The sequence below is a fragment of the Aulonocara sp. 'chitande type north' Nkhata Bay genome, linkage group LG1 (assembly GCF_057382095.1).
Source record: "Aulonocara sp. 'chitande type north' Nkhata Bay isolate Kocher_YH1m ecotype deep benthic linkage group LG1, A_spYH_male_GT1.1, whole genome shotgun sequence".
Lineage (NCBI taxonomy): Eukaryota > Metazoa > Chordata > Actinopteri > Cichliformes > Cichlidae > Aulonocara > Aulonocara sp. 'chitande type north' Nkhata Bay.
The window spans coordinates 40,451,800-40,466,146 of NC_141344.1; the positions used below are offsets into that span (position 1 = coordinate 40,451,800).

Here is a 14,347-nt window from a genome sequence, read left to right on the forward strand (position 1 = left end):
CAGTTGGGGCCATCTTGACGTCTGGTGGAGTACTAAATTGGAGAACGTATTTGTCTTTTTCCAGGTACCTCAGACTTTGCTGAGCCAGCCTCAGGAATGACCCTGCCGCAGCCCGCACTTTCTTGGGTGTGGCTTGTGGACCTGGAGAGGACAGTCGCCCTGCTAGTTGGGCGCTGCCTTGGTGGGATGCTGCAGGGAGCTCCCACCTCACTGGAGGAACAAGATACTGTTTACTGGCTCAAAACACCGCTATTTAGCAATGGCTTGGAGATGGACATCCCCCAGCTAGGTACAGGACGGACGCCCACATACACAACCAGTAGCAACTAGTTAACACGATAAGCTTAACAACCGATATATGGAGCGACGGCCTCTCTCTCTCTCTCTCTCTCTCTCTCTCTCCTGCTGCTACTTCAATCATGAAACTGATCAATCATCAGCTGATCGGCTTTTCTCTTCTTTGTTTTTGGCCCACTTTGCACCAGAAAGAGGAAACCAGCGGCTGAACAACAGCAGCACGTTTAAGCTTAATCAGCTGTTGTTAGAATTTATTTAATATTACTTTCTACTCGAGGATCTTTTTCTACGTAGCTGACGGCTGGTAACTGTGCAGGGGCGGAGCTAGCAAAGTTTAGCCAGGGGGGCCGATAGGGCATGAACAGGGAAAAGGGGGCACAAAGACATACTTTTCTTTCTTATTCTCATTTAAAATGTCTCGCTTTTAATAAATAATTATCTGAGTCTTACACCCAAAGTTTTAATCTTGTGTAAAATGAATAGAAGTCAATTACTGTATATAGTAACTGTTAAGTCTAATATACCCTAGTAAGCTATAGTACTTTTTCCTTTGGGAAGATACCATCTGTGCAGTCTGCAGTTCTGTGGAAGAAAGATGTTGAATCTATTTAATATTTCTTGAAAAATAATTGATTTCTGTGCATTTTTTTCCACACTGCATCAAATTCAGGTTGGTTACGTCGATTAAGCATCATGAGGTGGAGCGTGAGGGGTGGTTCCCTATTTTTTATTTATTTATTTTTGTTGTTGCTGGGAGTTGGAACCCTATTAGTTAGGTTGCTTAATATTTATGCTAAGTACTCTTTAAAATACCAGAATAGGGAGGATGGTGCAGGTCTAAGTTTATTAGATTGATCAGTATTGCTGAACTATGAAATATTTTGTTGTATTTTTTACATACAGGTATAACAGAATAGCTTTAGTGTTGTTGTTTATTTAAACTTGAGTATGAACTTATACAAAATGCAGCAAGATATATTAAAAAAACAGTTTTATTGATTAAAAAACACTATATCGGATTCATATCGGTATCGGCAGATATCCAAATTGATGATATCGGTATCGGCAGATATCCAAATTTATGATATCGGTATCGGTATCGGACAGTAGTAGCAACATGAGTAGATTAGTAGTAGAATGTAACTTAGAGCAGGACATTACTTCTGACTGATCAGAATCCTAGGGCTCTTGTCCAGTTAAGTTCATTTATCACTTCTTCTGTGACTTGTGAAGATAATTGTTTGCTTGTTCTTCAGACACCTGCATCAGCTCATTATTGGAGGCTGCACTGTCTGGTAATGAGGAGCAGAAACCCTTCGACTGCACACTGCATCCTGACTTGAGTGTCTTGGTGGATTTGGCTCTGGGTTCCTCTAAAGAACCTGCCAACAGCCTTTGGATCAACATGCATGAGTACGCTATTGGCAAAGGTTTGCATCTTTTTTGAGTATATACAGAATCCTACCATTTCTTTAATGCAATTAGCTTTACAGGTATATACATTCACTGACTGCACTGTGGATTTTGTTGCAGACTGGGACAATGCATCTCTCAGTAATGAGACCCTATTAGACACTGTGTCCAGGTTTGTGTTGGCAGCCTTACTGAAGCACACAGGGCTGCTCGGCCAAGCCTGTGGAGAGGGCAGGTAGTAAAACAAAATACACCTTTTAATATATGAAATACATGAAGCATTTCCATACTGTCCCACAGTACCTGTCTAAAGGAAATATTTTCCTATCAGGTATCAACCATCTAAGTCCCTGGCAGAAGTCTATCGGTGTGTTTTTAAGGTACGAAACCGCTTACTAGCCTGTAAGAACATGGACTTCATCCAGACACGATCTTCTTCTCGTGAGAGGAGGGTAAGTAAACAAAGCTTCTTTTTTTTTTAGTTTTGCCTCTGCACACCACTATTTAAATAAATCAATGTGTGATTCAACAACAGACTTTCACCTTTAATTTAAGGGGTCAAAAAAGTGTAGCACAAACTGTTTAGGAACAAACCAACATAATTTCAAATATAAGGGTTGATTTTAATACATGAGTGATGGGTCTCTCTGCCCTAACTTTTGTCTTTAGTAACTGAAAAGTATCTTTTGTTGGACTGAGATCAAGTGTGTGATTGATACCATAAACACAACGTTGCAAAATGAACAGCTGTTTTTTAGCACAATCAGCTTTACAGCTTCCTCCCTTTGTGCTTTATGAGATTGGCACGGCTGAGGGTGGGAGAACACATCTGCAAAACGCTGTTCCAATGCAGCACGTCCACTCTCTGCGCCTGTGTGAGATGGTTATTACAATGGAAGGAGGCTGGAATGTGGGAATTAGGTACCTCTGGCCCTATCTCATCTCTCTCTTGTGATGCCCTGGTCAGTCAGTATCTGCAGACTCGTGCCTGCACCACACTCGTTGCAGAAATGGTGCGCAGAGGCACTGCTTCAGGATATCGTATTGCATAAGCCACCAAAACTAATACAAAGTGATATCCCTGTGTACTCCGTTGAAATGGCCCGACGAGGTCCGTGCCAATGTGAGCTCAAACAGGACCTCCATTAATGGTAATGGCGACTCCGAGCAGGACGCACACCATTGGCGTACATTTGGGGAGGAACACCCTTCACTTGGTGCGGGAGTATGAAAAGGAATCAAGGAAACTAGTGGATTATAGGAACCATCTTCGTTTTAACGAAGATGCAGACAGAACAAGGTTGTTCCTAAGAGTTTGCGCCTTGGATCCACTGTCAGGGGATACAGAGTTGATTCTACGGAGAGCACAAAATCAGCTTCTAAGTGAAAGGATAAGACAGGTCCATTTCACTATAGCTGATTAGCAAGATTAGAGCAAGATTAGCTAGACTGCAGGAAATGAAAACCCTTCTACCGTCTCCAATCTTAGAAGAGGTTTACAAGTTTGTGGACAAGGCTCAGCGGTCCCAACACTCTAAAGAAAAAGAAAGACAACGCAGGAAATTCCACAACTTGCTTTCAAAAACACACACTCGTCAGTCTGAATCTACACAACTCAGAGAAGAACACACACCTGAGGAAGTCAGGAAAAATGGGTGAAGAACTTTTCAGACCGGAATCTCACTGAACCTGAAAAGAGAGTATTAGCCAAAGGACTCAATTTTGCCATTTCTTCGCAACAGTTGCCCATAGTGGACCTCATCACAGCCACAGAAACCGCCGTACGGATGAACAAATTATCACAAACAGAAGCAGAGCAAATCAGGATGAAAGTCTCAGCCACCCTCTCCACTGCCAAAGTCCCTCCGTCCAACCTCACAATACAAGAAAAGAAGGCCGTCGCTTCCCAGAGCAAAGACCACAACATCACTATATTACCAGCTGATAAGGGAAGATGCACCGTGGTCCTAAACACTACAGATTACCACACAAAGATCACTACTCTCCTCAGTGACAACAATACCTACAAAGCATTAAAGCGAGACCCCACAAGCAGCTACAAAAAGAAAGTTATCGCTTTCCTTCAAGAGCTTGAAAAGGACAAACCTTTGACCGCCTTACATATCACCGCCTTTACCCTGCATTTATGGACTTCCTAAGCTCCACAAAGAAGGTGTCCCACTCAGACCCATAGTCAGTAGCATAAACTCAGCCACTTACAACATCTCGAAACACCTTGCTACCGTCCTAGCACCTCTTGTGGGGAACACCCCACACAACTTCACTGACAAGGTCCAGAAACTTACCCTGGATCCAGATGAAACCATGGTGTCCTTTGATGTAGTCTCTCTCTTCACTTGCATACCCACCACGGAGGCCGTGGAGACTGTCAGAAAACGACTACAAGAAGACAGCTCCTTGGAGGACAGGACCAACTTCACACCCGATCAGATCTGCACACTGTTAGACCTCTGCCTCACCGCTACATATTTCAAGTACAACGAAGGTTTCTACAGCCAAAAACATGGCTGTGCCATGGGCTCCCCCGTGTCACCTATTGTAGCCAACCTTTACATGGAGAAAGTGGAAAGGAAGGCTCTTGGCTCTTTCAAAGGAAGAGTACCCAGCCACTGGTACAGATATGTGGACGACACCTGGGTGGAATCCTTCACTGCGCACATTAACGCTGTGGATAAAAACATCAAGTTCACCAGGGAAGACACAAAGGACGACTGTTTGCCTTTCCTGGACTGCGCCGTGCACATTGAAGAGAACGGCAACCTCAACATCGAAGTTTACCGGAAGCCCACACACACGGACCAGTACCTCCTCTTTGACTCCCATCACCCTCTGGAACACAAACTTGGAGTAATCAGGACCCTACACCACCGGGCAGAACATGTTCCCTCTAAGCCTGAAGGAAAAAGAAGGAACACACACATGTAAAGGAAGCACTCAAAACGTGCGGCTATCCTAAATGGGCGTTCTTAAAGTCAGCAAAGAGGCACAGAAAAGAAGACCAGACACCAGCGAGGGAGGATAAGAAGGACAGACGCAACAACATTGTCATCCCCTATGTAGCCGGTGTATCAGAGAAACTCAGGAGAGTTTTCTCCAAGCATGACATCCCAGTGTATTTCAGACCCAGCAACACACTCAGACAGAAACTGGTTCACCTGAAAGACAAAACTCCTAAACACAGACTTAACAATGTAGTGTATGCTGTACAGGTTTCACAATGAGCTCACCCAAAACCTTGGCTGATTGTGACCCACACCCATTTTCACACCTTGGCTCATGTGATTAGGTAGAGTATTATCAGGGGTTCCTTTGTCCCTCTTTGGAGGGAAACTCCCACTGGGTTTAAATCTGGGACTCTCCACCATTTGACCTTAGAACTGAAGAAGCTTCTCAGATGAGAGTGAAACATCTTCAGTAGGGATGCACCGATACCACTTTTTTCGGAAAACGAGTACGAGTACTTGCATTTCAGTACTTGCCGATACCAATACTGAGTACTTAATAAAAAACATGATTTAAATTTACAGGTAACAGCTTTAGTCCTATAATTTAACAAAAAAACAAGGGACTGGTTTGGAATTAAGAACATTTATTTAAAATGAAAAGCATGTTGTATGCAACATATTACAGAATAAATAATGATGAAAAAAAATGTAAACAGTGACAGTGCAACTCAAGTATTGTTTTCAGTTTGTTGTAAACTCTGCCGCTTTGGACAACACAAAGGGCATTAATAAACATCTTTGCTATTTAGTGCACAATATTTGAATAAACTAACAACATCCACCAACATAGAACTGTGGCAGTCAGTGCAACTGAGGTAGGTATTAACATCAAGTCTAAGACGACTCACTTAATGGAGCCTATTTAGAAAAAGTGAGTGGCAGGTTTTTTTTAAGAAAAGTAAGAAAAAAGTAGCTTTTCTACATTATCAGCAGTCAGACTGTTTCTGTTTTCATCTATAATATGTGACAATGAGCTAAAAAGCCTTTCACTTTCCACACTGCTACATGGGGCTGAGAGGTATTTACGGGCCATTTTAGCCAAAGTGGGGAACCTGATTTTGTTGACACCCCAGTACTTCAGAGGACTGTCTTCACGAGGGCTTGGGGCCTCTCCGAGGTACGTGTCGAGCTCAATGGCAGCACCTGCTGCCAGCGGCTGTGCTGCCTGGGGCTGCTCCTTAGCAATTTCATCAAATACAGTGTCCAGACTGCTGCTAGTGCTGGCCTGGGCCTTGAGGAACAGTTTAGCAGGAGGTTCTGCAGCTCTGCCCGACTCCCCTCTGCCTCAGCTCTGGACATCATCTGCAGCTTGGCCTCTGGAGCAGTGTTGTTAGAGAAGAAGCGATCTTTATACCTGCACAAAATTTATGAATGTGTTAATATGTGGAAAAATAGGACTGATTTTAGTTTCCCCTAAACCACTGTGACAAATGCCAGCCATTTGACTTTCTGGTAGTAATAAGGGAAATGTATTTCATATTATATACAGTGGGGCAAAAAAGTATTTAGTCAGCCACCGATTGTGCAAGTTCCCCCACCTAAAATGATGACAGAGGTCAGTAATTTGCACCAGAGGTACACTTCAACTGTGAGAGACAGAATGTGAAAAAAAAATCCATGAATCCACATGGTAGGATTTGTAAAGAATTTATTCGTAAATCAGGGTGGAAAATAAGTATTTGGTCAATAACAAAAATACAAGTCAATACTTTGTAACATAACCTTTGTTGGCAATAACAGAGGTCAAACGTTTACTATAGGTCTTTACCAGGTTTGCACACACAGTAGCTGGTATTTTGGCCCATTCCTCCATGCAGATCTTCTCGAGAGCAGTGATGTTTTGGGGCTGTCGCCCTGCAACACGGACTTTCAACTCCCGCCACAGATTTTCTATGGGGTTGAGGTCTGGAGACTGGCTAGGCCACTCCAGGACTTTCAAATGCTTCTTACGGAGCCACTCCTTTGTTGCCCGGGCGGTGTGTTTTGGATCATTGTCATGTTGGAAGACCCAGCCTCGTTTCATCTTCAAAGTTCTCAATGATGGAAGGAGGTTTTGGCTCAAAATCTCACGATACATGGCCCCATTCATTCTGTCCTTAACACGGATCAGTCGTCCTGTCCCCTTGGCAGAAAAACAGCCCCATAGCATGATGTTTCCACCCCCATGCTTCACAGTAGGTATGGTGTTCTTGGGATGCAACTCAGTATTCTTCTTCCTCCAAACACGACGAGTTGAGTTTATACCAAAAAGTTCTACTTTGGTTTCATCTGACCACATGACATTCTCCCAATCCTCTGCTGTATCATCCATGTGCTCTCTGGCAAACTTCAGACGGGCCTGGACATGCACTGGCTTCAGCAGCGGAACACGTCTGGCACTGCGGGATTTGATTCCCTGCCGTTGTAGTGTGTTACTGATGGTGACCTTTGTTACTTTGGTCCCAGCTCTCTGCAGGTCATTCACCAGGTCCCCCCGTGTGGTTCTGGGATCTTTGCTCACCGTTCTCATGATCATTTTGACCCCACGGGATGAGATCTTGTGTGGAGCCCCAGATCGAGGGAGATTATCAGTGGTCTTGTATGTCTTCCATTTTCTGATGATTGCTCCCACAGTTGATTTTTTCACACCAAGCTGCTTGCCTATTGTAGATTCACTCTTCCCAGTCTGGTGCAGGTCTACAATACTTTTCCTGGTGTCCTTCCAAAGCTCTTTGGTCTTGGCCATGGCGGAGTTTGGAGTCTGACTGTTTGAGGCTGTGGACAGGTGTCTTTTATACAGATGATGAGTTCAAACAGGTGCCATTCATACAGGTAACGAGTGGGGGACAGAAAAGCTTCTTACAGAAGACGTTACAGGTCTGTGAGAGCCAGAGATTTTCCTTGTTTGAGGTGACCAAATACTTATTTTCCACCCTGATTTACGAATAAATTCTTTACAAATCCTACCATGTGGATTCATGGATTTTTTTTTCACATTCTGTCTCTCACAGTTGAAGTGTACCTCTGGTGCAAATTACTGACCTCTGTCATCATTTTAAGTGGGGGAACTTGCACAATCGGTGGCTGACTAAATACTTTTTTGCCCCACTGTATATTGCATACATTTGTATTTGTGTATTTTAATTACAAATATATAATATTTCAGATGTAAAATAATCTTACATTTAATACTGTAGTTTATCATTGAATACCTATAGCACACAGCCTTTACCTTGGGTCAAGTATGGTGGAGATGAAGTACAGTGGGTTGGTCTCGACATCACTGAAGCTCTTCTTGACAGCTGCCAGTAAGGTTGCTTTCATTGTCTTAACGCCGTGGTCCTCGTCTGTTTCTCTGTTTAGAAGTCTCACTAGCACAGTCACAGCTGGGATGACATCAGAGGCTAGTGCGTCGTAGATGCTCTCTCTTTTAGTTAGTTCCTCAAAGGGGGCGAGGATGGCAACAGTCGTCTCCATAAGAGCCCATTGGTGAGCGGTGAGATAGTCAGGGAGTTCGTGCTCGGACATGCCCAGCACTCGCTTTTGCTCAATGAGGGACTGGAGCATGTAATACGTGCTGTTACAGCGCATCTGTACGTCCTGCTGCAGTCTCTTTATTGGCTGGTTGAGCTGTCCCTGAATGTCCTCGAGGCGGGAGTAGGCTAAGGCGGAATGTTTAAAATGCCCAACTATTTTCCGTCCCACTGCTATAGCACAGTACGTTACTGTAATCTGATTACTTTTTTCAAGTAACGAGTAAAGTAAGGGATTACTATTGCAAAAACGGTAATTAGATTACCGTTACTTTCCCGTAGGAACGCTGTGTTACTGCGTTACTAAAACCGTGATTTTTTGCGAGAATGTCTCACGACAGTGACGTAAGCGAGTGCGCCGTTAGTGACAACAGCTGTGTGCAGATCAACAATGGATCACATATAGAGTGCGGGAGAGAGTATGAGCGTGCAGCGTTTAAAGCGTGGAAGTACTGACCTTACTTTGAGTTTGATTCCATAAAAAGTGACAAAAACATTAGTGTCCATCGTGCGTGGGAAGAAAACTTATTTTTACAGCGAAAAAACCCCTAAACTTCCGAGCAAGCACGAGTGCGCAACGACGTAATGGGAAACTCACAGAGAAACTCGCGGATTCTTCAACTGACCGCGGCACACCTGCACCAGGGTAACCCTCTGCCTACCCCAATCCTGCTTTACAGGTGAAAATAGAGCAACAGGACCGCTGAGTCTTTGACTTTATTTATTTTCTGCTGTGTTTTACTTGCATCTCTTTGAAAGAGTGAGTGTAAACACAAAAAATATTTTATTTTATGAGCTGGAATGTGCAGAAAATAGGTTTAAATGTTAAACTAATTTCTTCCAGTCAGAGAATGTTGCATATAATTAAATTTTTGCTTCATGCATAAAGTTAAAAGATTAAAACTGATAAAACAAGTTTTAAAAAGAGACTTTTCCATTTGATTACATTTTGTATGATGGATTATGCAGAAAAAGTAGAATTGGGCTGAAAGATCTATCGCTTTATCACCTCTTCAGGTTGTAAATCGTGTTTTTAAAAAGTAACTAAGTAACTAAGTAATTAATTACTTTTGAAAATAAGTAATCAGTAAAGTAACAGGATTACTTTTTTGGGGAAGTAATTAGTTACTGATTACTTTTTTCAAGTAACTTGACCAACACTGGTGGTGACCATGGTAGCCATTTAGAAGTCGGCCATCTTGGATCCATTTTTTGTTTTTTCAATAGGAAGAGGGCCATGTGACATATCAAACTTATTGGTAATGTCACAAGAAAAACAATGGTGTGCTTGGTTTCAACGTAACTTTATCCCCAGGACGTCGGGCTAGCGATATTGCAAGCCCTGTATCTGATTGAGGAATCACTCATCTTTGGAAAAGAGAGTTTATTACAGAGAAATGGCTCTTTCCAAAATAAAAGCTATACTATCCGCTTCTTCTGGGCTATATTCTCAGCAGCATAAGGAGAATCATGTGCTAACAGCTGTCTAAATGACTCGGCTAAAGTTAGTAGCATGCTTGTTGTTTTTGTCTTTGCACTAGGATGATGTCGGCGTAAATGTGCAGTCATATTCGTTGTGTTCCCACTAGTGCTTTCAGGTTAATCTCGTTGAAATGACCTTAACGCCACAACACGGCAAATCTCCGTTAACGAGCTACCGCCGATCGCCCCGTGCATGGGGCTAGACGGCCAACACGTTAACGAGCTAACTGCGCTAACACACTAGTTCACACCAATGTAATTGAGCATTGCATGGCACATCCAACATACTGTTTTACTTTAGTCCATGACTCGCTTACCTTCAGGGTCATACGTCACATGAAAATCAAAATAATTCCAAACGCCAGATCTGAATGAGGTTCAATTTGCCTGTTGCAAGTAGAGCTTAACTTCTGTCTCGCTAGCTTGCCCTGCGCTCTTCCTTCTGACTATGCTGTCTGTGTTGAGCGCTCAGTGGATCTGCGCTCGACAGTGCAGCCTAGGCGGAGTAGTCGAACACAGATTCACTGAGCGCTCAACACAGACAGCATTGTCAGAAGGAAAATTGATAAAATAAATTACAAATGTTGTATTGTTCGATACATACAGTGGGGCAAAAAAGTATTTAGTCAGCCACTGATTGTGCAAGTTCCCCCACTTAAAATGACGACAGAGGTCAGTAATTTGCACCAGAGGTACACTTCAACTGTGAGAGACAGAATGTGAAAAAAAAATCCATGAATCCACATGGTAGGATTTGTAAAGAATTTATTCGTAAATCAGGGTGGAAAATAAGTATTTGGTCACCTCAAACAAGGAAAATCTCTGGCTCTCACAGACCTGTAACGTCTTCTGTAAGAAGCTTTTCTGTCCCCCACTCGTTACCTGTATGAATGGCACCTGTTTGAACTCATCATCTGTATCAAAGACACCTGTCCACAGCCTCAAACAGTCAGACTCCAAACTCCGCCATGGTCAAGACCAAAGAGCTTTGGAAGGACACCAGGAAAAGTATTGTAGACCTGCACCAGACTGGGAAGAGTGAATCTACAATAGGCAAGCAGCTTGGTGTGAAAAAATCAACTGTGGGAGCAATCATCAGAAAATGGAAGACATACAAGACCACTGATAATCTCCCTCGATCTGGGGCTCCACGCAAGATCTCATCCCGTGGGGTCAAAATGATCATGAGAACGGTGAGCAAAGATCCCAGAACCACACGGGGGGACCTGGTGAATGACCTGCAGAGAGCTGGGACCAAAGTAACAAAGGTCACCATCAGTAACACACTACAACGGCAGGGAATCAAATCCCGCAGTGCCAGACGTGTTCCGCTGCTGAAGCCAGTGCATGTCCAGGCCCGTCTGAAGTTTGCCAGAGAGCACATGGATGATACAGCAGAGGATTGGGAGAATGTCATGTGGTCAGATGAAACCAAAGTAGAACTTTTTGGTATAAACTCAACTCGTCGTGTTTGGAGGAAGAAGAATACTGAGTTGCATCCCAAGAACACCATACCTACTGTGAAGCATGGGGGTGGAAACATCATGCTATGGGGCTGTTTTTCTGCCAAGGGGACAGGACGACTGATCCGTGTTAAGGACAGAATGAATGGGGCCATGTATCGTGAGATTTTGAGCCAAAACCTCCTTCCATCAGTGAGAACTTTGAAGATGAAACGAGGCTGGGTCTTCCAACATGACAATGATCCAAAACACACCGCCCGGGCAACAAAGGAGTGGCTCCGTAAGAAGCATTTGAAAGTCCTGGAGTGGCCTAGCCAGTCTCCAGACCTCAACCCCATAGAAAATCTGTGGCGGGAGTTGAAAGTCCGTGTTGCTCGGCGACAGCCGCAAAACATCACTGCTCTCGAGAAGATCTGCATGGAGGAATGGGCCAAAATACCAGCTACTGTGTGTGCAAACCTGGTAAAGACCTATAGTAAACGTTTGACCTCTGTTATTGCCAACAAAGGTTATGTTACAAAGTATTGAGTTGTATTTTTGTTATTGACCAAATACTTATTTTCCACCCTGATTTACCAATAAATTCTTTACAAATCCTACCATGTGGATTCATGGATTTTCTTTTTTCACATTCTGTCTCTCACAGTTGAAGTGTACCTCTGGTGCAAATTACTGACCTCTGTCATCATTTTAGGTGGGGGAACTTGCACAATCGGTGGCTGACTAAATACTTTTTTGCCCCACTGTATGCGTACCGAACCGAAAGCACTGTATCGAACGGTTCAATATCGATACGAATATCGTTGCACCCCTATTTAATATCACCAACCATTCCCATGTTATTATGGTGTATCCATATAAATGGCCCACCCTGTAGATATGTTTAGCTCTTTCGGTGATTCTATAAGATTTTTATTTAATGTCATGCCTAGTAATCTTTTTTCTTATTTCAAATCAGCTGATTCAGTATTGTACTGACCAATGGCCACATGAAGTCTGTGACAAAAACACTGCATCCTCAACCACCAAGGTATTAGCCCCGTTGTCAGTCGTTAAAGCGTCAGGTTGAACTTCCAGCTTGTGAGGGCATCCTGCAGGGCTTCAGCTATATGCTCTGCGGTGTGGTCTTGGGCTGTAGTCACATTCATGTATGGCTCACAGGTCCTGCTGGTCAATGAGACATTTTGGTGAGCATATACTTTTGGCCGTACTTCTCTTGCAAAGTACTTTTGACTAGGTATCTGGTATGTTCGGTCAGTGTTTTTAGCAGCTGTATAAAGGCCTCTTGTTCCACAGTTGAGATGCGGACCATGTCTTTAGCGATATGATAGGCCGCTGCTTTAGTACTGTCACTCCACTTCTCATAAGGCACAGCATGGGTATGGGAGTTTTGTAATGTGGTTTGTTTCAGTGCTGGAGGCTTTATGATCTGTGATACAGCAAAGTTTCACACTCTTCATACTGCACTTTATGGCGCTGTTGTAAATGGTGGAAAAGATTAGCAGTGCTTGAAACTTTTGTCAGATCATTTTTTAGGGATTCTCTACAGAACACATTATTCTGCTGATCATCTGACATTTTGAATCTGAACCATCTCCATATACAGGGAGTGCAGAATTATTAGGCAAGTTGTATTTCTGAGGAATAATTTTATTATTGAACAACAACCATGTTCTCAATGAACCCAAAAAACTCATTAATATCAAAGCTGAATGTTTTTGGAAGTAGTTTTTAGTTTGTTTTTAGTTTGAGCTATTTTAGGGGGATATCTGTGTGTGCAGGTGACTATTACTGTGCATAATTATTAGGCAACTTAACAAAAAACAAATATATACCCATTTCAATGATTTATTTTTACCAGTGAAACCAATATAACATCTCCACATTCACAAATATACATTTCTGACATTCAAAAACAAATCAGCGACCAATATAGCCACCTTTCTTTGCAAGGACACTCAAAAGCCTGCCATCCATGGATTCTGTCAGTGTTTTGATCTGTTCACCATCAACATTGCGTGCAGCAGCAACCACAGCCTCCCAGACACTGTTCAGAGAGGTGTACTGTTTTCCCTCCTTGTAAATCTCACATTTGATGATGGACCACAGGTTCTCAATGGGGTTCAGATCAGGTGAACAAGGAGGCCATGTCATTAGTTTTTCTTCTTTTATACCCTTTCTTGCAGCCACGCTGTGGAGTACTTGGACGCGTGTGATGGAGCATTGTCCTGCATGACAATCATGTTTTTCTTGAAGGATGCAGACTTCTACACATCACCTAATATGCTTAATTGGTAGTAGGCTTTCGAGCCTATACAGCTTGGAGTAAGACAACATGCATGAAGAGGATGATGTGGACAAAATACTCATTTGCCTAATAATTCTGCACTCCCTGTAATTGAGCCATTATTTTTCTTTTCTTCAATTTTTGACAACTCAAAGAGCGTTCTACTACAGGTCTCATTCACCCAATCACACACATTTTATTCACACACCCACTTGCACTCCAATGGGTGCATCTTGGGCAACTCAGGGTTCAGTATCCTGCCCAAGGATACTTGGACACATGGACTGTAGTAGCCAGGGACTGATTGATCGACAGCCTGCTTCGCCACATGAGCCACAGCCACCTCTGGAATTCCCAAACAGTTAATGCCAAGTTTTTGCTAAACCTATTTATTGTGAAGGTAAAATGTGTACTTTAAGCACATGTTGATTATTTGATTTAAAACCCACTATGGTGGTGTACAGAGGCAAAATTGTGTATATATTCTGTATTTGTCCAAGAAACTATGGTCATAACTGCATACACACGTTTCCACCGAGCTTAATAGTCATATCAATGGTATCCAAAATCAGGCATTATTGTCATTTGACCAGATTTCCGACAATCAGGACTCTCTGGACATGGACCCCCAGGAGCACTCTTTCACACGCACCATTGACGAGGAGGCAGAACTTGAAGAGAGGGTTGACCGTGAGAGAGAAGAAGGCCATCAAGAGCAAGACGATGAAGAGGATGACAGGGAGCATGAAGTAATGACAGCTGGAAGTAAGTACTCGTGCCTGTAGTTGCATGTGTGTGTGTTTAGTGTGCAAAGCAGTAGCCAATTGGAGGACATAACTGAATAAATGTTAACTTTTTAAAATCCTG

The 14,347-nt window shown here is 43.0% G+C and overlaps 2 protein-coding genes across 9 annotated transcripts in view; one reads left to right on the top strand and one right to left on the bottom strand.

Moving 5' to 3' along the window:
- The window catches only part of herc1 (HECT and RLD domain containing E3 ubiquitin protein ligase family member 1), a 94,505-nt gene that overhangs the window by 29,316 nt on the left and 50,842 nt on the right, over positions 1-14,347 (top strand). For 7 of the 8 annotated variants that reach the window (XM_086296126.1, XM_086296174.1, XM_086296154.1 and 4 more), the window contains exons 18-22: positions 65-289; positions 1,554-1,727; positions 1,831-1,945; positions 2,042-2,162; positions 14,074-14,245. In XM_086296126.1, the coding sequence (XP_086152252.1) occupies positions 65-289; positions 1,554-1,727; positions 1,831-1,945; positions 2,042-2,162; positions 14,074-14,245 (807 nt within the window). The remainder of the gene's footprint in view (positions 1-64; positions 290-1,553; positions 1,728-1,830; positions 1,946-2,041; positions 2,163-14,073; positions 14,246-14,347) is intronic. The other variant, XM_086296145.1, reaches the window with a different exon arrangement.
- Positions 5,814-12,505, bottom strand: LOC147339571 (zinc finger BED domain-containing protein 4-like). Its single transcript, XM_086297492.1, has 3 exons — positions 12,421-12,505; positions 7,948-8,422; positions 5,814-6,090 (listed from the first exon to the last, which is right to left on the bottom strand). The coding sequence occupies exons 1-3, from the start codon at positions 12,503-12,505 to the stop codon at positions 5,814-5,816; spliced, it is 837 nt and encodes a 278-aa protein (XP_086153618.1).